The sequence below is a fragment of the Cygnus atratus genome, chromosome 1 (assembly GCF_013377495.2).
Source record: "Cygnus atratus isolate AKBS03 ecotype Queensland, Australia chromosome 1, CAtr_DNAZoo_HiC_assembly, whole genome shotgun sequence".
In the NCBI taxonomy this organism is placed as follows: domain Eukaryota; kingdom Metazoa; phylum Chordata; class Aves; order Anseriformes; family Anatidae; genus Cygnus; species Cygnus atratus.
The window spans coordinates 7,226,157-7,244,669 of NC_066362.1; the positions used below are offsets into that span (position 1 = coordinate 7,226,157).

At 46.8% G+C, this 18,513-nt stretch overlaps 1 protein-coding gene across 10 annotated transcripts in view; it reads right to left on the reverse strand.

Annotated features, from left to right (window-relative positions):
• The window catches only part of FRMD4A (FERM domain containing 4A), a 208,531-nt gene that overhangs the window by 74,317 nt on the left and 115,701 nt on the right, over window positions 1-18,513 (reverse strand). For all 10 annotated transcript variants that reach the window (XR_004779106.2, XM_035549545.2, XM_035549542.2 and 7 more), the window contains exons 4-5: window positions 15,584-15,676; window positions 2,405-2,489 (exon numbers count right to left, since the gene is read on the reverse strand). Coding sequence is in view for 9 of the 10 variants with exons in the window: in XM_035549545.2 (XP_035405438.1) it covers window positions 2,405-2,489; window positions 15,584-15,676 (178 nt within the window). In the remaining variant the exon portion in view is untranslated. The remainder of the gene's footprint in view (window positions 1-2,404; window positions 2,490-15,583; window positions 15,677-18,513) is intronic.

An 18,513-nucleotide genomic window follows, 5' to 3' on the forward strand; every position in this document is an offset into this window, starting at 1 on the left:
ATGACCCACAGGAGCAGCACAGCACCCAACACAGAGCCAGCTGGCAGCCCAAGGGACCAGCTGCCCCACACTAAACAGGCCACAGCTTTTTTTTCTCCCAACACGAGCAGTCCTATATTTGAGGGTGTGTGCCTGGAGAATCAATGGGGGACGGCTTGATGTACAAACACAGTGTTACTACACATCCCATACATAGTATGGCCCTTCCTGGCAGCAGGGGAACCGGGGATGAAGCCGTCTGTGAGAAGTCCGTCGAGGAAACTTTTTGTGCTACAAGGAAGGAACTTGCAAGACCTGCTAGTTGTAGGGATGGCAAGCACTGAATCCCCCTTTCTATACCTGTTGGATCCCTTCATGCTGCCTGGATGTTCGCTCTGCATCTGAGCAGAGACCTTGTAACCAACTTTCAAATTCAGCGCCTTTTTTAATAACACAGCACAGCTTAGTGTGGCTGGAAGTCAGACGGGGAAGGACTCGCGTGGGAGACTGGGAATCCAGCAGGACTATTTTTGGATAGAGACGACAGTCAGCTTGAATGTGCAAAGTAATGGTTTTGGGAGAGGTCAGACTAAAATAGACCAACCTAGATCTGTAGGCACTTTTTTCCTCTTTTCTTTTTTTTTTCTTTTTTTTTTTTTCTATTTTCCGTCTTCTTATTAAGCTTTCTCCAAAAAAAGAACAACAGCGTAAGCTTTTCCTGGCAACACTCCAAAAAGGAACTTTTCCCCGGGAACCAAAATGTGATGCTCACTGAGCTTGTTGCTGGAGAGGGCTGACTAAGCACATGTAATTGCAGCTTTGCCAGAGAGCAGAGCTCTGCGAAGCTCAGCTCAGCAACTCCATCCCTTCCCTGGTGCTGGAAAAGAAGAAAAAAAAAAAAAAAAGGTATTTTCTGGCTTCCTGCATCTTACCCTGCATTTTAGGATGTGAATATTTAGTCCCTGCATTTTAGGATATGCAGGTATCAGGAAGTGAGGCCTCAGATTTGGTGTAAGCAGTTCACTTAGCAGGTCACAAACCTGTTCAGGGTTGTGGGACAGTGGCACAATCACTCTGTGACTACGTGTCTCCTCCTGCTTCTTCCTCCTGACAGACAGATGTGAGTTATGAGGAACGGCCCCTACCAGCACAGGGAGAGGCATGAGGGATCCTGCCAGGGAATCCTAGCTGCCGTAAAATCTCTCCCATATGCACAGCCATATGCAGCCAAGCCTCTGCTGCAGCAACTCTTGGACCTGGTTATTTTTTGGACCCTTCCTTTTGGACCTGCGTGTTTGGCTTGTGGCACAGAGGCTCTGCTGCTGTGGGGTGGTGGAGGAAGGCTGTGCCAGGAACCCTTATCTCCAGCACACAGCCTCGCAAAGGGTAGCTGTGAGTTATCCTCCTGGTGACAACAGGCTGGTGTTTTCGCCAGGACTATTTTTGGCACAAAAAAACATTTCTCCGTGCTGGCTTGCTACAACGTGGTCTTCCGTACACAGGCACCACCCCTCGGTCACTCACAAACACACTCACACGCTCGCTCTTCCAACCAACAAACTCCCAGTCACACTCACACACACAGACTCATATACCTCCCTCACAAGTCACGCTCTCACACACAGAGAATCATATACATCCCTCACACTTCCACACTCACCCTCCTGCAGACACAAAATCTCACAAAGTTACTGTCACACACACACGTCGTCACACATGGTAAGCACCCCTCAGATGCTCAACCCCCCCCTCGCACACACACACAAACTCACACTTTCCTTACACACGTATAGTCTCACAAACACGTTTATTTACACACTGCCCCAGATTCACGCCCGGGCACATTCACTACCATTCCCCCGTCCCCAGCCCAGAAGATGGCGCCCGCCCGCAGCCCGCGCAGCCGCTGCCGCCCTCTTTGGGCGGGAAGCGCGAACGACGCTTTTTGAGCACAAAATCAAGATTTTTCCTTCTAAATACCAACCGCTTTTTCATTTTAAGAGCTGCAGATTTCCTCCTGTCAATCACGAGAGCTATTTGGAGGGGGGTTTTACCTCAGAACCTCAAAGTTCAGAGATGAAACTCAAGCATGCAGCTTTCAAGGGGATTTGTAACTTGGGGACGGAGGTTTGGGGGCATCACAACGCCAACTGCTCTTTCAGAGCTTCACTTTTCTTATTTCCAGCCAAAATTCAGCCCTAGTTTGTTTACACCACCTGCTGCTGCAGCTCCCAAAGCCTTTCTCTGAACCTCTCCTGCCATTTGCAATGAGCGGTGGTACCAGCCAGAAAACTCACCTTCTTATTTTCTGTAGACATGGGGGTATTTGTATTTACTTCTGCAGTCAATGCAGATTGGGGCAGGGGATGCAGACCCAAGTGTCTCAGACCACCCTAGTGCCATCCTGAGTGCCCAGAGTCCTTACCTTGTAGATGCAGGACTTGGCGTTCAAGAAAAACAGCTCGATGGTGGCATTGTCCTTCAGATAGGAGATGCTTTCAATGTAGAATCTGAAAGGAGAAAAGCTAGAGGTGAGACATATGGGCGAACCAAGGCAGAACATGAAAATGTACTAATCACATGAAAATATGTGGTCGATGGAGTCGTGATGTGTATACTGAAAATGAAGTTTCTTTGTGACAGAGACGTCATTTGTTGACAAAAGAGGCTCGTGCGTGCTATAGGACATGAGCACTCAACACCACCCAAGACATACTGAAGCAACTGAATCATCAAGTGGTTTATTTTGTTTCTAAGTAGCTCTTTGTTTTATGTTTATACTTTAAATAATCCTTTATTCTGTTTGTTTGCAAACTCCCCTTCATTCTCCATCACACTTTGGCACTTTTTCTTTGCCCCTTTACTCAACCTATCCATTTTTGTGCTGTCGATCTGCCACACATAAAATGTTCATTGCCAGAAATCCACTTCTGTGTTTCCTCTCTGTCCACTTCAGCTCTTCATACAGCACATTTTATAATGGCTTTTATATTTTTTTTGTGGGTAGCATGCAACATCTATAATTACAGAGTAATTAACCAGCAGTAGTTAAGGACCTCGCACAATTTAACAGTACCATGTGTAGCGATGCTGGGGATGACCATAATCAATTCTTTTAGCGGAGTGAGATGACTTCTCAGAACTCAGTAAAAAGCTGCCCAATTCAAACCCTACATGTCCTAAAAACCCACTCTATTGCATTGACTGATCACCCTAAATATTTGCAAATACATTGAAAGTTCATTGAATGTATGAAAGATCCTTTGGCAGTGAACTCTGAGTTTTGCCATCAGCTTGCATAGACTCCAGCCCTTAATTCTGCTTTGTGATCTTTTGGGGTAAAAATCCAAGGATAAAAATAAGTACAAGATATATCATCAAATTTAAAAACAAGCCGTTACATATGAGTATGATGTATGCTTTTAGGATTCCTGTAGTAACAGAGAAAGCCTATTCAGGTAGTGATTAAGGTAAATTTTGCATTTAGTTAGTGTTTCAAGTGAGGAAAAAAAACCCACCCATCTATCTGCCCACTCTGTTTCAGAGTGATCTTTAAGTTTCAGTACAGTGGCAGCAATGTTGCTTACATAAATTCCAGTACTATCGTGCATTGTCAGAGGCAATCAGAATAGGGAAGGTGCCAGGGAAATGCTGTCTGTATTAGGAACTTAAAAAACCCAAAGAGATACCTTAGAAATCTGGGTAGAGATGCGGAGTCCAGTTACAGAGAAATCTTACTCCGTGACCCCGCTGTGTGGGAGTGAAGCTATGAGACCTGCTGAAACTCTTGGGGCTTCACACAGGCATTAAAGGGATTGTCTGTGTTCAGTTGTTTGCAGAATTGAGGGCCTTAAATGTAACCTTCTCAGGGCTAAAGGTCAAAGCTTTGTAGTGCTCCTAGGTGTCTTCTGAAGACCCTTCAAAACAGTTTATTTCCTGACAAGTACAACCAACTCCATACTCGAATGAAATATTTTGAGCTCTTTTATGTTCGTCTGCTGAGGTGCTCCTGCAATTGCCCACCCTCCTCCCCCTCCAGAACAGTTCAAATGAGATTTTTTTTAAAAAGGAAAATAAGAAAGAAAACATTGGAACGTAGGGATCATCAAGCACAAAAATTCAACTTTATTTTATTTTTATTTATTTTTTTTGTTTCCACTGGGTTTCACCTCCTGTCCTTGAAACTTTTTTTTTTCTTTTTTTCTTGGCAAATAAAAATATACTTGGCTTCAGAAATGCAACAAAGCTGCTGCATTAAAAAGGCACCTTCTTGCTAGGTCTGCTCCCTGAGTGCATCTGGCTTTCCATCTGCTGAATTCATGGAGAAAAATGGGAATCTTACACCTACTATGATTCATGAAGAACCTCCTCTGCTTATCAGCACTACCAGTTCTCTCCAAGTTGTGATGGTCAGATCTTTAATTCCAGGGTCAGAAAAAAGAGGGAACATTTACTCTATTTTCAAATCCCGGTGAAGGTTAGCAGAAACATACTTTTTTGTTTGTTTCATCAGTGGATCAAATGAGACCATCCTCATCATCACTAGAGGGCAATATTGCATTTTCTTTATGCTGCACGGATCTTTCCCAAGGCTTTCCACATAGACACATGCCCAGATCATTTTCTGTACAAAATTGAGTCTCTCCGAGCACAGAGCCTGCACATGATACTTCATCTTCAACAAGAAAACACAATTCTCAAGTGATCTCCGGGGTGGAGGGTGTGCAGGGGAGCTACTGGCTCTCACACATGCACCCAGGCAAAAACAAAGCATGTGCACCAGGAAATTGGTGCTACTTAAAGGAAAACAGATTTACGGAGAGTACTCTTATGGGATTTGTTGTGTGGCAAGCTCAGAAAACCCGAACTGGAGCAGACTGCCTTGAATTCACAGCCTGAAAGACCTGTTTTTTTTTGCACTGATTGTGAGTCTGTCAGACCTCCTCCTGTTACCACCTTTTCCAAATACAGCGAAGGAAACCGCGGTTTAAAATGACCCATGTCAGCGCCTAAGGAAGCAGGGAGAAAGATCCAGCTGCTAAGGCAATGAACCAAGCAAGAGATCTGGGTTAAATTCCTGACTCTGACACAGGTTTCCTTCATGACCTTCTGCAAATCATGTTGCTGTTTGGGACTGTTGTGCCATGTTTGGAAAATACTCCTCCCTCCTTTGACCCCCCGTGTCTGTTTTGCCTATTAAGATTATAAGCCCATTCCTATTGCACGTAGGGGCAACTATTAGATTTCTGTCGAGGACTCCCTGGGGAGCAGCATTCCTCCATGTGCTCTGAAGCTGATATATCCAGGAAATAATGGACGGGCTGGTCAGAGATGCAGACAGTACCATGTGTCTGACGCCTTAACTCTGCTACCTACAGCTCTGAGAATACAACCAACAAACAGCTTTGCCTCAAACAGCTCCGACGAGAAGTTCCCTGATAGCCAGCAACTGTTGCTATGAGAAATTAGGTGCCTTCAAGAAGGGTTAAAAGCCCACAAGATTATGTGCGTGTTAAAACCAGAGAAATCAGTTTTGAAAAGGTTTCAAACGTAAAGAAGGGAGATCAGCCAAAGTTAATCTATTTCTGAGTTTCCCCTCATCTTCCCCCCCCGCTCTTCCCTTGGCCCCAGTCACTTATAATTCATCAAATATATTTTCTAACCATTAATTAAATGGACCAGGGAATATTATGCTGGGTAATGAACGCAAAGTGCCTATCTTGACTGCTCCCTCTCAGCGGCAGGAAGATAATAACGAGGACTGCAGAAGGCATCTTGGAAGACTTCAGAAGCTGCAGCATCAGAGACAACTACGTCTTTCAGCTGCGAGGACGTGCCTTGTGCTGATCAGATTGCTCTGCATTAAGTGTTGCTTAACTGGCAACTTGCTCTGAGACAGCTCAAGCTCCCTCATGCCGCGATGAATGAAGATTCCCGTCGCAGCCAGCCAAGAACAGGCGTTTATGCAGAGGTGCCTGTGAGAAGCAACTGTGGAAACTCCTGATCCTGGGGTGATGGGAAGTTGGTATTGCTGTAATTTCCCCCTTGCACTACACAGATGCTCACCTTCGACTTGTAGCAGAGAGAAATGCCCAAGCCTTGACTCACCATTGAAGCAAGACAAGTGTGATGCTCTCTTGCTTTAGCAGCAGAGCTGAATTGACCAGTGCTCCCTATTTCCACACAGCAAAAGAAGCAGTCGAATAAAAACTATTTAGCGTTGCCCCTAACACACAGCCCTGGACACATCCCATCAACCAGAACTTGGCCATCTCTCACCTCGCAGGGACCAGGCTCTGGGCAGTGTAATTCCCAACTGCGATGTACAGTTGTAACATCTGAGATCACGAGCCAGTGTATTTATTTCCGAGTAGAACATGCCAAAAGATAACAGTATTTCACCGTGGCCTTAAACACAATGATATTTCAAAGCATGACCACAGCAAATGGATGTCTTATCTATCTCACGTAGATCTGCCCTGGGGCAGCAAAATCATCCTAGTTCCTGTGAAGTTTGACTCTGGTGACAGCTGGTGTAAAAGGCTTTTATCCAACAACAAAACCTTTTTTTTTTTTCCTTTTCTTTTCTTTTTTTTTTTTTTTTCACCAAAAAGAAACACCTTAAAATGCCCATTCTGCTGCTCCGGTGTTTTCTTACAAGGAAATTCAGAGAAAACATTGAACTGGCTTTGGAAGAGCTCAGGAAGGTTTCAACACTGTTTCACTGAGGAGCAGCATCTTCTTAAGGGGGTACCCCTGCCAGAAAAAAATGACATTGAAACTGAAGCCTAGACCTAGGACAGAGGGTCCCTCTGCCACCTGGACACTCCAGACCAGGCAAGGACAGAGCAAAGCACTCTCCTGTTACTGTCATCTCAAGCCTCACCCTCAGAGGAAGGCTGAGGGTGGCCCCAGAGGCAGAGGAGGCAGCTGGGTGAGAGGCATGCCTCCGTGCATCCAAAGGGAGGTGAGCAGTGCCAGGCAGCGATGGGGAGGCTGAGGATGGCACTGAAGCTGCTGGTCAAGGTGACCGTGACTGATAATGGTGTGGGAGTGATTTGTGGGTGAGTTCCTGCCTTTGTGAAGAGGCAGGAGCTGGGCACACAGCGTTAGCAAGGGGGGGTTCCTTTCCTTCCAGCCCTGTGATACTGCACCTCTGCAGGGAGACAAAATACCTCTCTTGGGCCTGTTATGAATAGGAAAAAAATAAATAAAACAGAATAAGAATCCCAAGCAGCTCTTCCTTCCCCTGCTAAAAATATATATTTCTTTTTTCCATGAAAATGGAAAATAAAGGGTAAATCCAGTTTTCAAGGAAAATGTCGAAATGAAGCAAAAGGATTTTGGTGTTGTTGTGTCGTCACTTTCCCCAGGGCTTCCTCCTGCCCTAGGTGGGAAATTCAGTAGGACCCAAGAGGAACGATGGAAATGGGCGTTCCACGGTCCTTCCCAGCTGGCTGACCCCCTTCTGGTTAGCCCCGTGGCTCTCAGTGGGCTGTCTCTTATTTCATAATTACAAAGCGATGGCTAAAAGAGAAGACCCCTTTTTCTGCCTCATCCACCCTGGGGTCTGGCTCATTATCCCTCACTTTGTCATTTAAAACCTCAGAGGATAATCTGAAAAATATGAGGCCATTTGCTAACCAGGAGAAGAAAAATCACATGCGTTGGTATAATGGACTTAAATGCAGATGTCATTATGTCCAGTGTCTCATGCTAAATGAGTACGCGGAGCAGCTCAGGCTGCAGAGCTCCTTTTATGTTCCAGCCCTCTTTGCTAATAGCTATAGGTGCATACTTTATGTGCTGACACTTAAAGCAGACAGTGGTTAATCTGTTGGCCTGTTAAGTCATCAGCCAGGAATGAAAATTGGAGACACCAAAAAGCCCCATTTACACGCCCTCTGCATTAATTTTGGTTCTGGTACCGTGCTCTGTTCCCTGTGCTAGTGCCACGCTGCGGCCCCCCTTGCCCAGCACCAGCAATCGGAGTGCAGAGGATGGGATGCAGCAGGAGAGACCTGTGTCGACTCCTGCCTCATTGCACGGAAGCCACAACCCTGGAGGTGAACGTGATTCCTGAAAGATGGGAATTCCAGCTAACAAAGCTGTGGATGCTGCTTAACCTGGGTCTAGTCCCTCTCTCCCCCACACTGGTTGTTCTGTACTATGAAGCTGCTTGCTTCTTTTTCCTCTGCCCATCCACTTTTCTCAGCGTTTTTAAGAGGGTAGCTCACTGAACTCCTGGAAGACCATGAGATATTTGCTCATTCCTGTGCTTCACCTTCTCCAGGTACAAAAACCTAAGTGATCTGCTTTCGAATACATCGGGCTCCAGCTGTTTTCCAGGCTATACATCCTGGGAACCTCTGCAAACCACTATGTGCTCCAGCATCAACATAGAGAAGGAAAGTCCTGACAAGACCATAAAAGAAGCAGCCAGCTCAATATATTTTGCAAATGGCTTCACCCTGAAATGTCCCGTGGACTTTAGCTTGCCAGGGAAGCGCAGATTTGCACAAAAAGGCTGTTGCAGCTCCTCTTGGCCTGGAGTGATGTGGTTCTTTGTCCCAAGCGTGAGGTGAGAGCAGTGACCAAACCCTGTGCTGCATTTTTGCCCTCCTCTCCCACAACAACCAGGGAATTTCCCCACTGTCCTGAGCTCAAGCCCAGCTCTTTGAGTGCTCCGTGATCCAGGAGTGACACTTTGGCTCTTAGAGGTACCTCGCTGGGTGTGATAACACCATCCATCACTATTTGTGGGGCTTCTTTCCTCTCGGGCTCTTTCATCTCAGGCTCTTGAACCATTTTGGGACTAGCAATCCCTCCAGCCATCCCACTGGCTTGTCAGCAGCCCACAAAGGCATGATTTGGCTGTGAAAGCTGGCACGGAGTTTCCTTACTGCACCCCTCCAGCACTTTGTTCAATGCCACCGCGATGGGACCCCTCGTCGCAGACCTCTCTGCCTGCTTCGCTGGTGACAGCAGATCACACCCACTGGTGTAAAGAACAGCCGCACAAATTGCAACGAAAATGGAAGCGATGCCTGCATGGCTTTGACCCAGTTGGAGAATCTGTGTGTGGGCATTACCGTAGCTATTGCTCCTTGATCCAAATTAGGTACAAATCTTACACTGACAGCATCCATCATTTTTGCATAGTACCCATCACGCCGTCTAAATGCTTCCCAAAATTAGACAAGGCAATGCTGCCAGCGTCAACACATCCAAAACGTGGCTCAAGCCAACACGTTTTTAGAATACTGATTTTCTTTCCCCTCAGGTGGCTGAATGCAAAGGAAAAACAACTTCGCCCCTTTTCTAAACACAGCCCACTTCTACAAATATATTCCCAGTTAAGCAGAAAACGGGAATAATGTTATGGGACCCGAGAGCCAGACTGCTATTAAGATGTGTGCGTAATGGATGGCTTAGCTCAGAGCTGTGCGCTAAGTAGCAGAGCCCCATTAGTTCCCTTCCTCAAGCAAAGGTCACTTTTCACACGAGTAAATCTTCCGACTGGACAGAAGTTTCTCATATCTCTAAAGAGACTCCGAGGAGCTCAGCCCCCCCGCGGGCAATTTATTACACCTTCCTCCTGGTGAACAGAGCAGGGGGCCACCCCGAGGCGGCTGCAATAAATTGTCTGCAGGGAGCCTTGTCTTCCAGCACAAACAAGGGCTGAGCGGCCGTATTTATATGCTACGTCTGGGTGGGAGGAGGAGGGTCGCAGGGTTGCCAGCTTTTGAGATCTCCCCCTCTTGCTTGCACGCAGCTGGTGCACACCGACCAGCCTGATGAGTGCTGCGCAAAGAGATCTGGGTTCTGGCACTGCTTCGCCAGGGTTTTTACACAGAGCGGCTCATGGGAAGCCCTGAAAGCAGCCTGGTTGGGCTGGGGCGGTTATGCAGATTTAATGTTCTGATTTTTGCTGTTGTTTTTACGGTATCCCAGCAGTGCATGGAGCTGGAGAAATGCAAGTGAGTGGGAGATGGCTCTTTGTCTCCTCTCATATGTACCATAAACTACCTGGGAGCTTGGAGTTACCATCTCCGTGCTGGTAAAGACAGCAGGTGAGGGAGATCGCTCAGAGGACGGAGCTCAAAGAGATGAGAGCAAGCCACAGGGATGAGGACGGAGTCCCACAAGGTGCTGAACATCTCAGGGCAGTTCTCTGAACTCTCCTGGGATGATGAAGTCCCATGGCAAAGTGGGGTCCAGCACTGCCCTCCTTGCAGGGGAGCAAGGTGGTGGAGTGCCACAAACCCCCTCTCTGGTGGGGAAGACCCCGGGTGGAGAAGCACAGCCCGTTACATGTGAGACAAATAAATTGCTCTGGTTAATTTAATGAGGTTCTGTTTGTCTCTTCCTGCCCCAGCAGGCTGCTGTCATCACCACCCTCTAATCTAATTTCTTGGAGACAGGCGAAGCCGACTGGAAGTGAATGGCACACACAACCGTGGCGTACCGGGATCATCGTGTGAGTGGCTTGGGCAAACTAAGTGGCATGTTGTGGAACTACACCCTGATTGTGTCTTCTGGCCAGTGGGGGAGGCAGCAATGTATTTCTGCAGCAAGTTATCAGGGCTGTCTAGCCCTATGAACAATCAATACTAGCAGCTACCATCTTTCTTCCTTCCAGGGTTGGTTGTTTCCAAGTGATCTAGAGCTCCTTTTATTTTTCTTTTCTAATGGAACACTGTTTTAAAAATGGGTATAAAGGAGCGTGAAAAACTAAAATAGCTTAAGGCCTCATTAGCAGCTGAAATCTGGTCCAATTCCATTCAGGTAGCCAGGCAAAGCTCTGTATCTATACTGATCTACAGGGAATGTCTTCACAACCCTGGCTGGGCCAACCGGCTTTGAAATAATCCAAATTTATAGGCTGCAGTTGATGCACACAGAGGGGATTGATCAGGTGAAAAGAGGAAGCTACAGTGTATGTCCTATATCTGAGCAGGGGTCTGAGATGAGAGGAAGGAGGTAGCTATTTCAGACTGCAACTTACTGAATTCCAAAGTAGTCATCGAGAATCAGGTCAGATGAATTGTTCCTGAAAAGTGCCTGTTTCTTTCCAGTGATTGCACAGAGAGGCTGCGGTAATTGGTCCTGACACAGAGCAGTCTACGTGGAAAACATCTCAGGTTTGGTGTGGTGAGTCCCATCTCAGACGTGTGTCCCACCTGGCTGAGACCAGGGCCACAACTGGTGCACACCCAGCTACGTTCCTTCACGGTGACAGCAGTGACAAGCGTGAGCTTTGCACCCTGTGTTTCAGTGCTGGCCTCCTATTTAAGGCCGCTCTGTTCTGTAGTCACTGTGGTAACCTGGCAGAGGGTCTGGCCTCGATATTGAGCCCTGAGCCCCTACAGCTCTCCTGCTGACTTCAGCCTAGCCGGTGCATATGGACACGTGCCAGACCTTGCTGGACACAGACATTCCTCTGGGGGAATGCCGCAGGGCCATAGAGACAAACCCTGCCCCACAGCGTATTTGAGTATTGAGGATTTCTTTCTTTCTTTTTTTTTTTCAGTGCCTTTCTATAAGAAAAGCCTTTCCACGTGAGAGATGCTCTGATTCAGCGTGACGACTTCTGCAGCGTGCCATCACTGTTTGACTGGTGGAGCTGCCCTGAGAACGGGTATGCTCATTCCTGGGAGAAGATCCACCAGTGAAGTGAATGTTATTTGCTGAGCTTGTTCATATAAATTAACAGCATGACAAACACCCAGAAGATAAAGAGATCAGGCTCATGCTGGTGGTTCCCTAGCTAAGGATTGCTAATCCCACAAGGCCATTGTTTGAGGATGAGAATTCACCGCAAAGCTGGGCCAGCTTTGCTTTCCATGAACAAACAGCCTGTCTGTGCTCTGGTCCTCTCTCACTTCAGGGATTTACACAAAGGGAGTGACTTTGCCTTTTTTTTCCTGCCTATGTGAATGAGAGCAGAATGCTCCCTTCCCTGCTGAAAGCAGAACGGCATTTATCCGAGCCCCTGCCAGCTCTGTTTTCCTCTGACCTCCTCACTGCCTTGCTCTCCACACTTTCGTTAGGTTCCTGCCTTTCGCTGTGCAGCTTGTGTTGTGAGGTACAGCTTCACTGTCCTCTTCTGGTCTCAAAACACCTCTGTAAAAACAGCCAAGCAATCCTTCCTTCCTTCCCCTCTGTCCTTCACTTCTCCTGGACTTCAGCCGTGACGCTCATCTGGCTTGGTTTATCTGCGCTGTAAACCCTCGGAGGCAGGGAATGAGTTTCACCCACAACCAAGTGACCAGTGCTTTAGGAAGCCACCCAAGAAGCGACTTCAAAGATGAGAACTAACATCGCTCCCATCCCGTTGCCAGATGTCCCACCTCCCCTGCGAGACACGGGACGCTCCCTCTTACTGTCGTGCATGGCTATACAAGTGGATGTCTAGCAAAGAGTCTCATAAAATAATATTGCACAAGAATTGCCACGGGGCTGTTCACAGCTGCCCAAGCAATTTTGATCTCTTCCTAGATACCTATGTTGTTCTCAGTGGAAAGCTCCAGAGACAACCTAAAGACAGAGGCTACAGTTAGTTCTGCAAGTGTCCAAGGTCGGTAACCATTCCCACTATACTAATGCTAAGGACGTCCTTATAAAATCCTCTTTCTTTGATTTTTGGTCTCTGATTACAGAAGAGAGTAACGACATGGGACACCAGTGCTCAACAACGTCAAACCCTGAGGAAATGTAGGACAAAAGACAAAGCTTCAGCAGTGCTGCAGAGATTTAAATAAGGGAGGAGAATTTCATGCTGTAAAGCTTGTGAAACTTCCTATTTGCTGCATCGTTCTTCCAAGAAACCTTTGCTTAAAAAGACACGCTTCCCGAAGTGTAAATGTACATTTAGAGCAATCTAAAAACTGCGGCATCTCTGGTGGGCACGTTGCCCATCAATAGTGCCTCAGGCAAGTTAAGGGTAAAAACACTTTGATAGTCACATAAAAGGTGAAAATGGTTCCTCCATAGGTTCCCCTCTTCGCAAACTACCATTTGCTGTTCTTGCCTCAAGCTTCACGTCTTCAGTTGTTACCCAGTGTGGTTGATTTGTACATTTACTTAGAGGAGAGGGAAAAATCCTCATGATTACTACATACTGGTACAGTAAACAGACTTCTCTGTAATGAACATCTGGCACAGCCAGTTACTTGTGTTACTACCCCTGCCAGTTGGGACCCCCAGCACCAACCTAGCTTTTTCTGATGCAATTCTTGAGAGGCATACTGCAAGAAATGTACCTGCAAACAGAGGCAGCCCTTTACCAACTATACAGTGGGTGCCCTGGGCACCCAGTTCCTCAAAAATTTGCACATTTGTAGCTATTTAAGGAACAGCATTAGTTATCTCTGCTTTCCACTCAAGGCGGCAGAGGGAAGGAAGGATTATGTTTATGGATATGGGTGGCTCTGGAAGCCCCTGTGCACCCTTAGACTACCAAAATACAGCCCTGCCTATGGGTAGGTCTCTTCACAACCTTTCCTTCAGCCCTCGCGTTAGTTCCCAAGCCAGAACTCACACCGCTGGGTAACAGATATGTGGGGTCTCGCCAACTTCTGCCAGCTGGCTGGAGTCAGTTTCTCCTCCAATTGCTAGCAGCTCAGCTCAGATTTGTGGATGGACATGGGAACTTGTTACATTCTGGGAAGCTTTTTCAGTGTCTTTTTAGCATCTGACATCCACATGGGAACTAAAATCACAGTAAGTTAATGCCCATTCCTAACTCATGAGGCATCTGGCCTTCCAGTCCATTCCAAAAAGTGTGACAATCCAGTCATTACTATCAAAAATAAGAATATACGTCCAAACTTGGTGTGCTTTTCACACACTCTCTTCTCAGCCACCAAATGCTGACTTTTCCCCTATGGATTTCCCCTATGGATTATGATTCCGGAACAGGAGAGTTCACTCATTTACTAACTGTTGAATGGATCCATACTTCTAAAATGTCTCTTGGCTAAGATCCTGCTAGAATGACTTGTCTCCACTCTGCTGCCAACTCTCATAAAACAATACAGATGGCAATATTTATGCTCGTTGAGTGGTCTTTGAAATGAATGGCTCTTTCACTGGCTCCACTCCTGAAATCTGCACTTAGCTCTTGCTCAGTCAGAGATTTCCCTGCTTTCCATGGGATCCCTGCCCCAGCATGGACTCCTCAATTTGGCCCCTAAGTAAGATGCTTGATAATTGAGTGCCTGTGGTTTTTGTTTGTTTTGTTTTGTTTATTTGTTTGAATTTGCCAAACAGTCTCGTATTTTGGCAGAAAAGCACCAACGGTTTTGTGTGGTTCTAAACACAGGTGGGTCTGGATTGCATACACTGGAAATATTCAGCTCTGGATCCATCTTTGTGGTTTGAAGTACCCAAAACGTAATAGAGCAACCTCTTCTCGTGGCAGACAGCAGACCAGTTCTGGAGTCTTGGGGCTCTGTGCAGCCTTGATCTGTCCTAAGATAAATCCACCACTAAAGATGGGGACGTAACAGAACAAAGAGGCTCATCTCTTGAGAATCCTCCCTTGTAATTGAAGTTAAATGAATGACAATCACCGTGCGGGGAAAAAAGCTGCACTCAGGGGAAGAAACTCAAAAGTAAGTCTTCATTTTTTATGGGTACTATGAAATGAATGAGAGTGATGTCGGATGTAATATAACACTGGAGTGGAAAGGCTAACAGAACACGACACAGTAACACCGCACTGGCTAGCACTGCACTGACATGAACTGTGCATCAAAAGTAAGTCAACCCCCCCGACTTAATTTCGTACATATGCCATCCCAACCCCCAGCCTCTCTCTGGTTGTTTTAGAGCTGCAAGAGCAAATTCATCTTCTCAGAAAGTATCTCCCTTGGAGGCAAAGATTCTGTGTACACAAGACCACTGACTGCTTTCTAACATCTCCTAACAGTTGCTGCAAAATTCCTACGGTGAAGAGAAATTCTCGCAAAGTGGTAAAATCTTCATTAAAATCTTTCTAGTCTGGTCCAGTCCAGTCTATGAATATGTTATATGCACGTGCAGAAGCCAGCCGGTTGCCAGAAAATGCCACCATTTGATATTTGCAGATAATCCATTGCACCACGGCGTGGCTGAGCCCAGAAGGTAAATACAAGTTATACTGGGATTAATTTAGGCCCTGACACAATGCACAGTCCGGGCACAATCCAGGGGAAATGGATGGATGGCCAGCAAGGAAGTGAGTGCTCTCCATCCAGGCGGCTGGTTCAGGCTGCTTGTCGTGGCAGAAAGAGGTCTTCGTTCTGCAGCCCTGCCCAGCTTGGGCTTTCCAGGAGTCTCCAAACCCCATAAATAAAAATGTAGATCTGTGAAAGCCATAACATCCGATCTGCCCCTCATACCAGGTTTCCCTCTGTGCAGATAGTGGTGTCAGTGCGGATACTACTAATTTATGCTAGTGTCAGAGGAGTTTTCAGGGATGAGGAGCTCACAAGCAACCTCCAGAAACATGTTTGCTTGTCCACAGGGGCTTCTACAGCGTGAGAAATGGATAACCCTGCTTCTTGGCTCCTAGGGAATAGCTGTAATTCATGGGAAAGGTTTGCTGTCACGCACTTACCTGACACAAAAGTACAAAACAACAGGTCCTGACTTTTTGGGGAAGTCATGTTCCAGCACCCTGCGGTCCAGCTGAAGCCAGTTCAAGTGTCCCCTGGCAAGAGAAGAGAGAGAATTGTGAGCCCGGCGCTTGCATCTCGCCGCAGCGAGGTCAGAGGTGGTACAAAAGATGAAGCGAAGTGCCTGCTGTTTGCCCTTGGCCACTGCGTACTATTTGAGAAACGCACAGCAAATGTTTGAGGAGCGGGGGCGATATCAGCCTGGCAACATTTCAGTCTGGGAATCGAGCAGCTAAAGTTCAATGTGTCAGGGGGCAAGCTGGCAGCCCCAAATGTTATGAGCTTCACCTTTTTTATTGCAACCCCCTGGAACAATTGTATCGTTGAAAGTCTGTCAAGATTTTCATTAGAAATCCTTATTGTTAAGAGTTTCCACAAGGCCTGCAATATTTCACCCAAGGCTAAGCCTGACTGTTTACAGCCTCAGACGGTTTATTTACCACCCACATGCTTGCAGTAGCCTCTCTAGGTTTGCCCAGCCTTTGCTTTTCCTCCTTCAGAGAGCTCCTGAAAAACAGCTGCTCTGTGAAACGTTCCAGCCCCAATTACCACACGCTGCTCTTCTCGAATCTCGATGGTACCTGTCGCTGTTATTTTCTCCTGCAATTTACCCATTTGTGCCTTGCAGCTGGAAGCTTTCTTGGGCAGCAGCTCTGTTCTTTGTCACATTCCACGCATCGTAAAGGGCTGTGCACACGTGAGCAGCATTTTATAAATACCATTATTTGTCTTACGGGGGCACATCTCACTCCCCAGCTGAGAAAAAGGACCCGTTAAATTAGGGGCTGTGGAAATACATAGGGTGAAATTCAGGTTTCCCCTGAAGTCAGCAGGAATTTTGCTGCTGCACAAAGTGATGCAAGGGCTGCATCCTGTGATCATTTTGCTATTGATTTCAGGCAGACCAGATTTCACCCAGAGGGAGAGGCAGCCCGTGCCTTCAGCACTCTGCCGTCTAGACAAGCAAGGAGAGAGAGAATTGGAGTGATTTTTTTTTTTTGGGGGGGGGGGTGGGAGGGGGGAATCGTGCAGCAAATAAAGCAGGAAATGGTTTTCAGATGTCCTGAGCTCTATTCCAGTGTCTATTCACCAGCTCAAGCTAATCCTCAAGATTAATTCTTCACGCCACCAAAAAAGAAGAAGAAGAAAAAAGCTTGGTTTGAAAAAAAAAAAAGTGTTAATTTAAGTTCTAGGGTTGCCACAAGCCTCAACAATGTACTCTGTCAGCAAACACACTTGGCTTTCACAAGTGCCTGCCCATTACTCCTTAGCAGCGCATGTACTTGGGGCAACTGAGAAACTCCCTTGGCAATTAAGCAACAACAGCTCTTTAGCAATTTAACCAGATTTGTAGCTCCCTCTCCTTTCTAGAAAAATAAATAAAGGGGAAAGTAGCAATTTCAGGATGCTTTGAATCGCCTGGGTTCAATCTGAATTTCCAGACAGCTGCCCTGGCTTGCGGCAATGCAGACAAGGGTGGGCAGAGCGGGGATCTAGCAGCCCAGGCAGCTCCGGGCTGTCCTGGAGACCAGCTGGGACATCGCCTGTGCCTGCCTTGGCTCAGCATCGTGCTTTGCACTGTCTGAGATGTTCAAATTGGCTGGTGAACTCCACTCGTCACACCAGCGAGTTCAGGATCAGACATTTAGTAGTGATAGGACAAGTGGTAACGGCTTTAAAGTAAAAAAGGGTAGGTTTAGATTAGATATTAGGAGGAAATTCTTCACTGTAAGGGCGGTGAGGCCCTGTCCCAGGCTGCCCAGAGGAGCTGTGGCTGCCCCATCCCTGGCAGTGCCCAAGGCCAGGCTGGATGGGGCTTTGGGCAGCCTGGGCTGGTGGGAGGTGTCCCTGCCCATGGCAGGGGGTGGCACTGGGGGGGCTTTGAGGTCCCTTCAGACCCAAACCATTCCATGATTTTATGATTTATAAGGAGACTATCTCACCTCAATTTTTGTCATGTAGCAGTCTGGCATTGTCTACACTTTTGCATCTACTTTGCTTGGTCCATTTTTCCTTCCCCAAAGTAACTATGAGTGAGATATGTAGCACTGGGGACTATCCAAACTTATCCTAGACTTCTTTCAGTGTACACAAAAGTATCAAAACCTTTCTTGCCCCCTTGCTTTATATACTTATAAATAATATAGTTTCATAAAGTTTATCTCCAGGATATTTTAACTTTTAGTAGGTTTTTTCTCTAGATAAATCTTATAAATATTTTATATATATATATATATATATATGTATATTTTTTTTTTCCCTCTAGGTAAAAGGCAGCTTGAGCAGTGTATGAGGCGCACACAAACCTGCTAGCAGCTTGGCTACTGAAAATCTGTACCGATGCCATGATGCAGATTTGCACTCCCAGCTAATCAATGCATACGTCTCTGCTGACAGCAAGTCTGCCCAGCCTGGGACAGTGCCGCACAAAGATGCTGCCCAGGATCGGGGTGAGGATGGCCCTGTTAGTGGGGCTGGGTGTATGGGCTGGCTGCCCTTGTTATCATCCGGCTGTGTAGTAGTTTAGAAGGTGTGATGGGGGCTCCCTCTCTCTTCTCTAATGGGATGTGGTCACCCAGAGCTCCTGTGGGATCCCCGCGTTGTGTCCTGTTGTTCAGCACAGACATGTATCTTAGCAAGGCATGGGTTTTAGAGGACAGATGCTCCGGGCTGTCAGAAAAGCAGCCCCACCAGAAGATTCTCAGCCTGGGCACTGAAAAAGTCAGCATTTTCTGCTGCATCCCTCTTCTTGAAATCCAGTCTTTTTCCTACTTACTACTTTTTGTTTGTTTGTTTGTTTGTTTGTTTGTTTTTGTTGGCCTGAACTCCCATTATGTTTCTTTTAAGGGGAATCAGAAAGGCTGAAATTAAC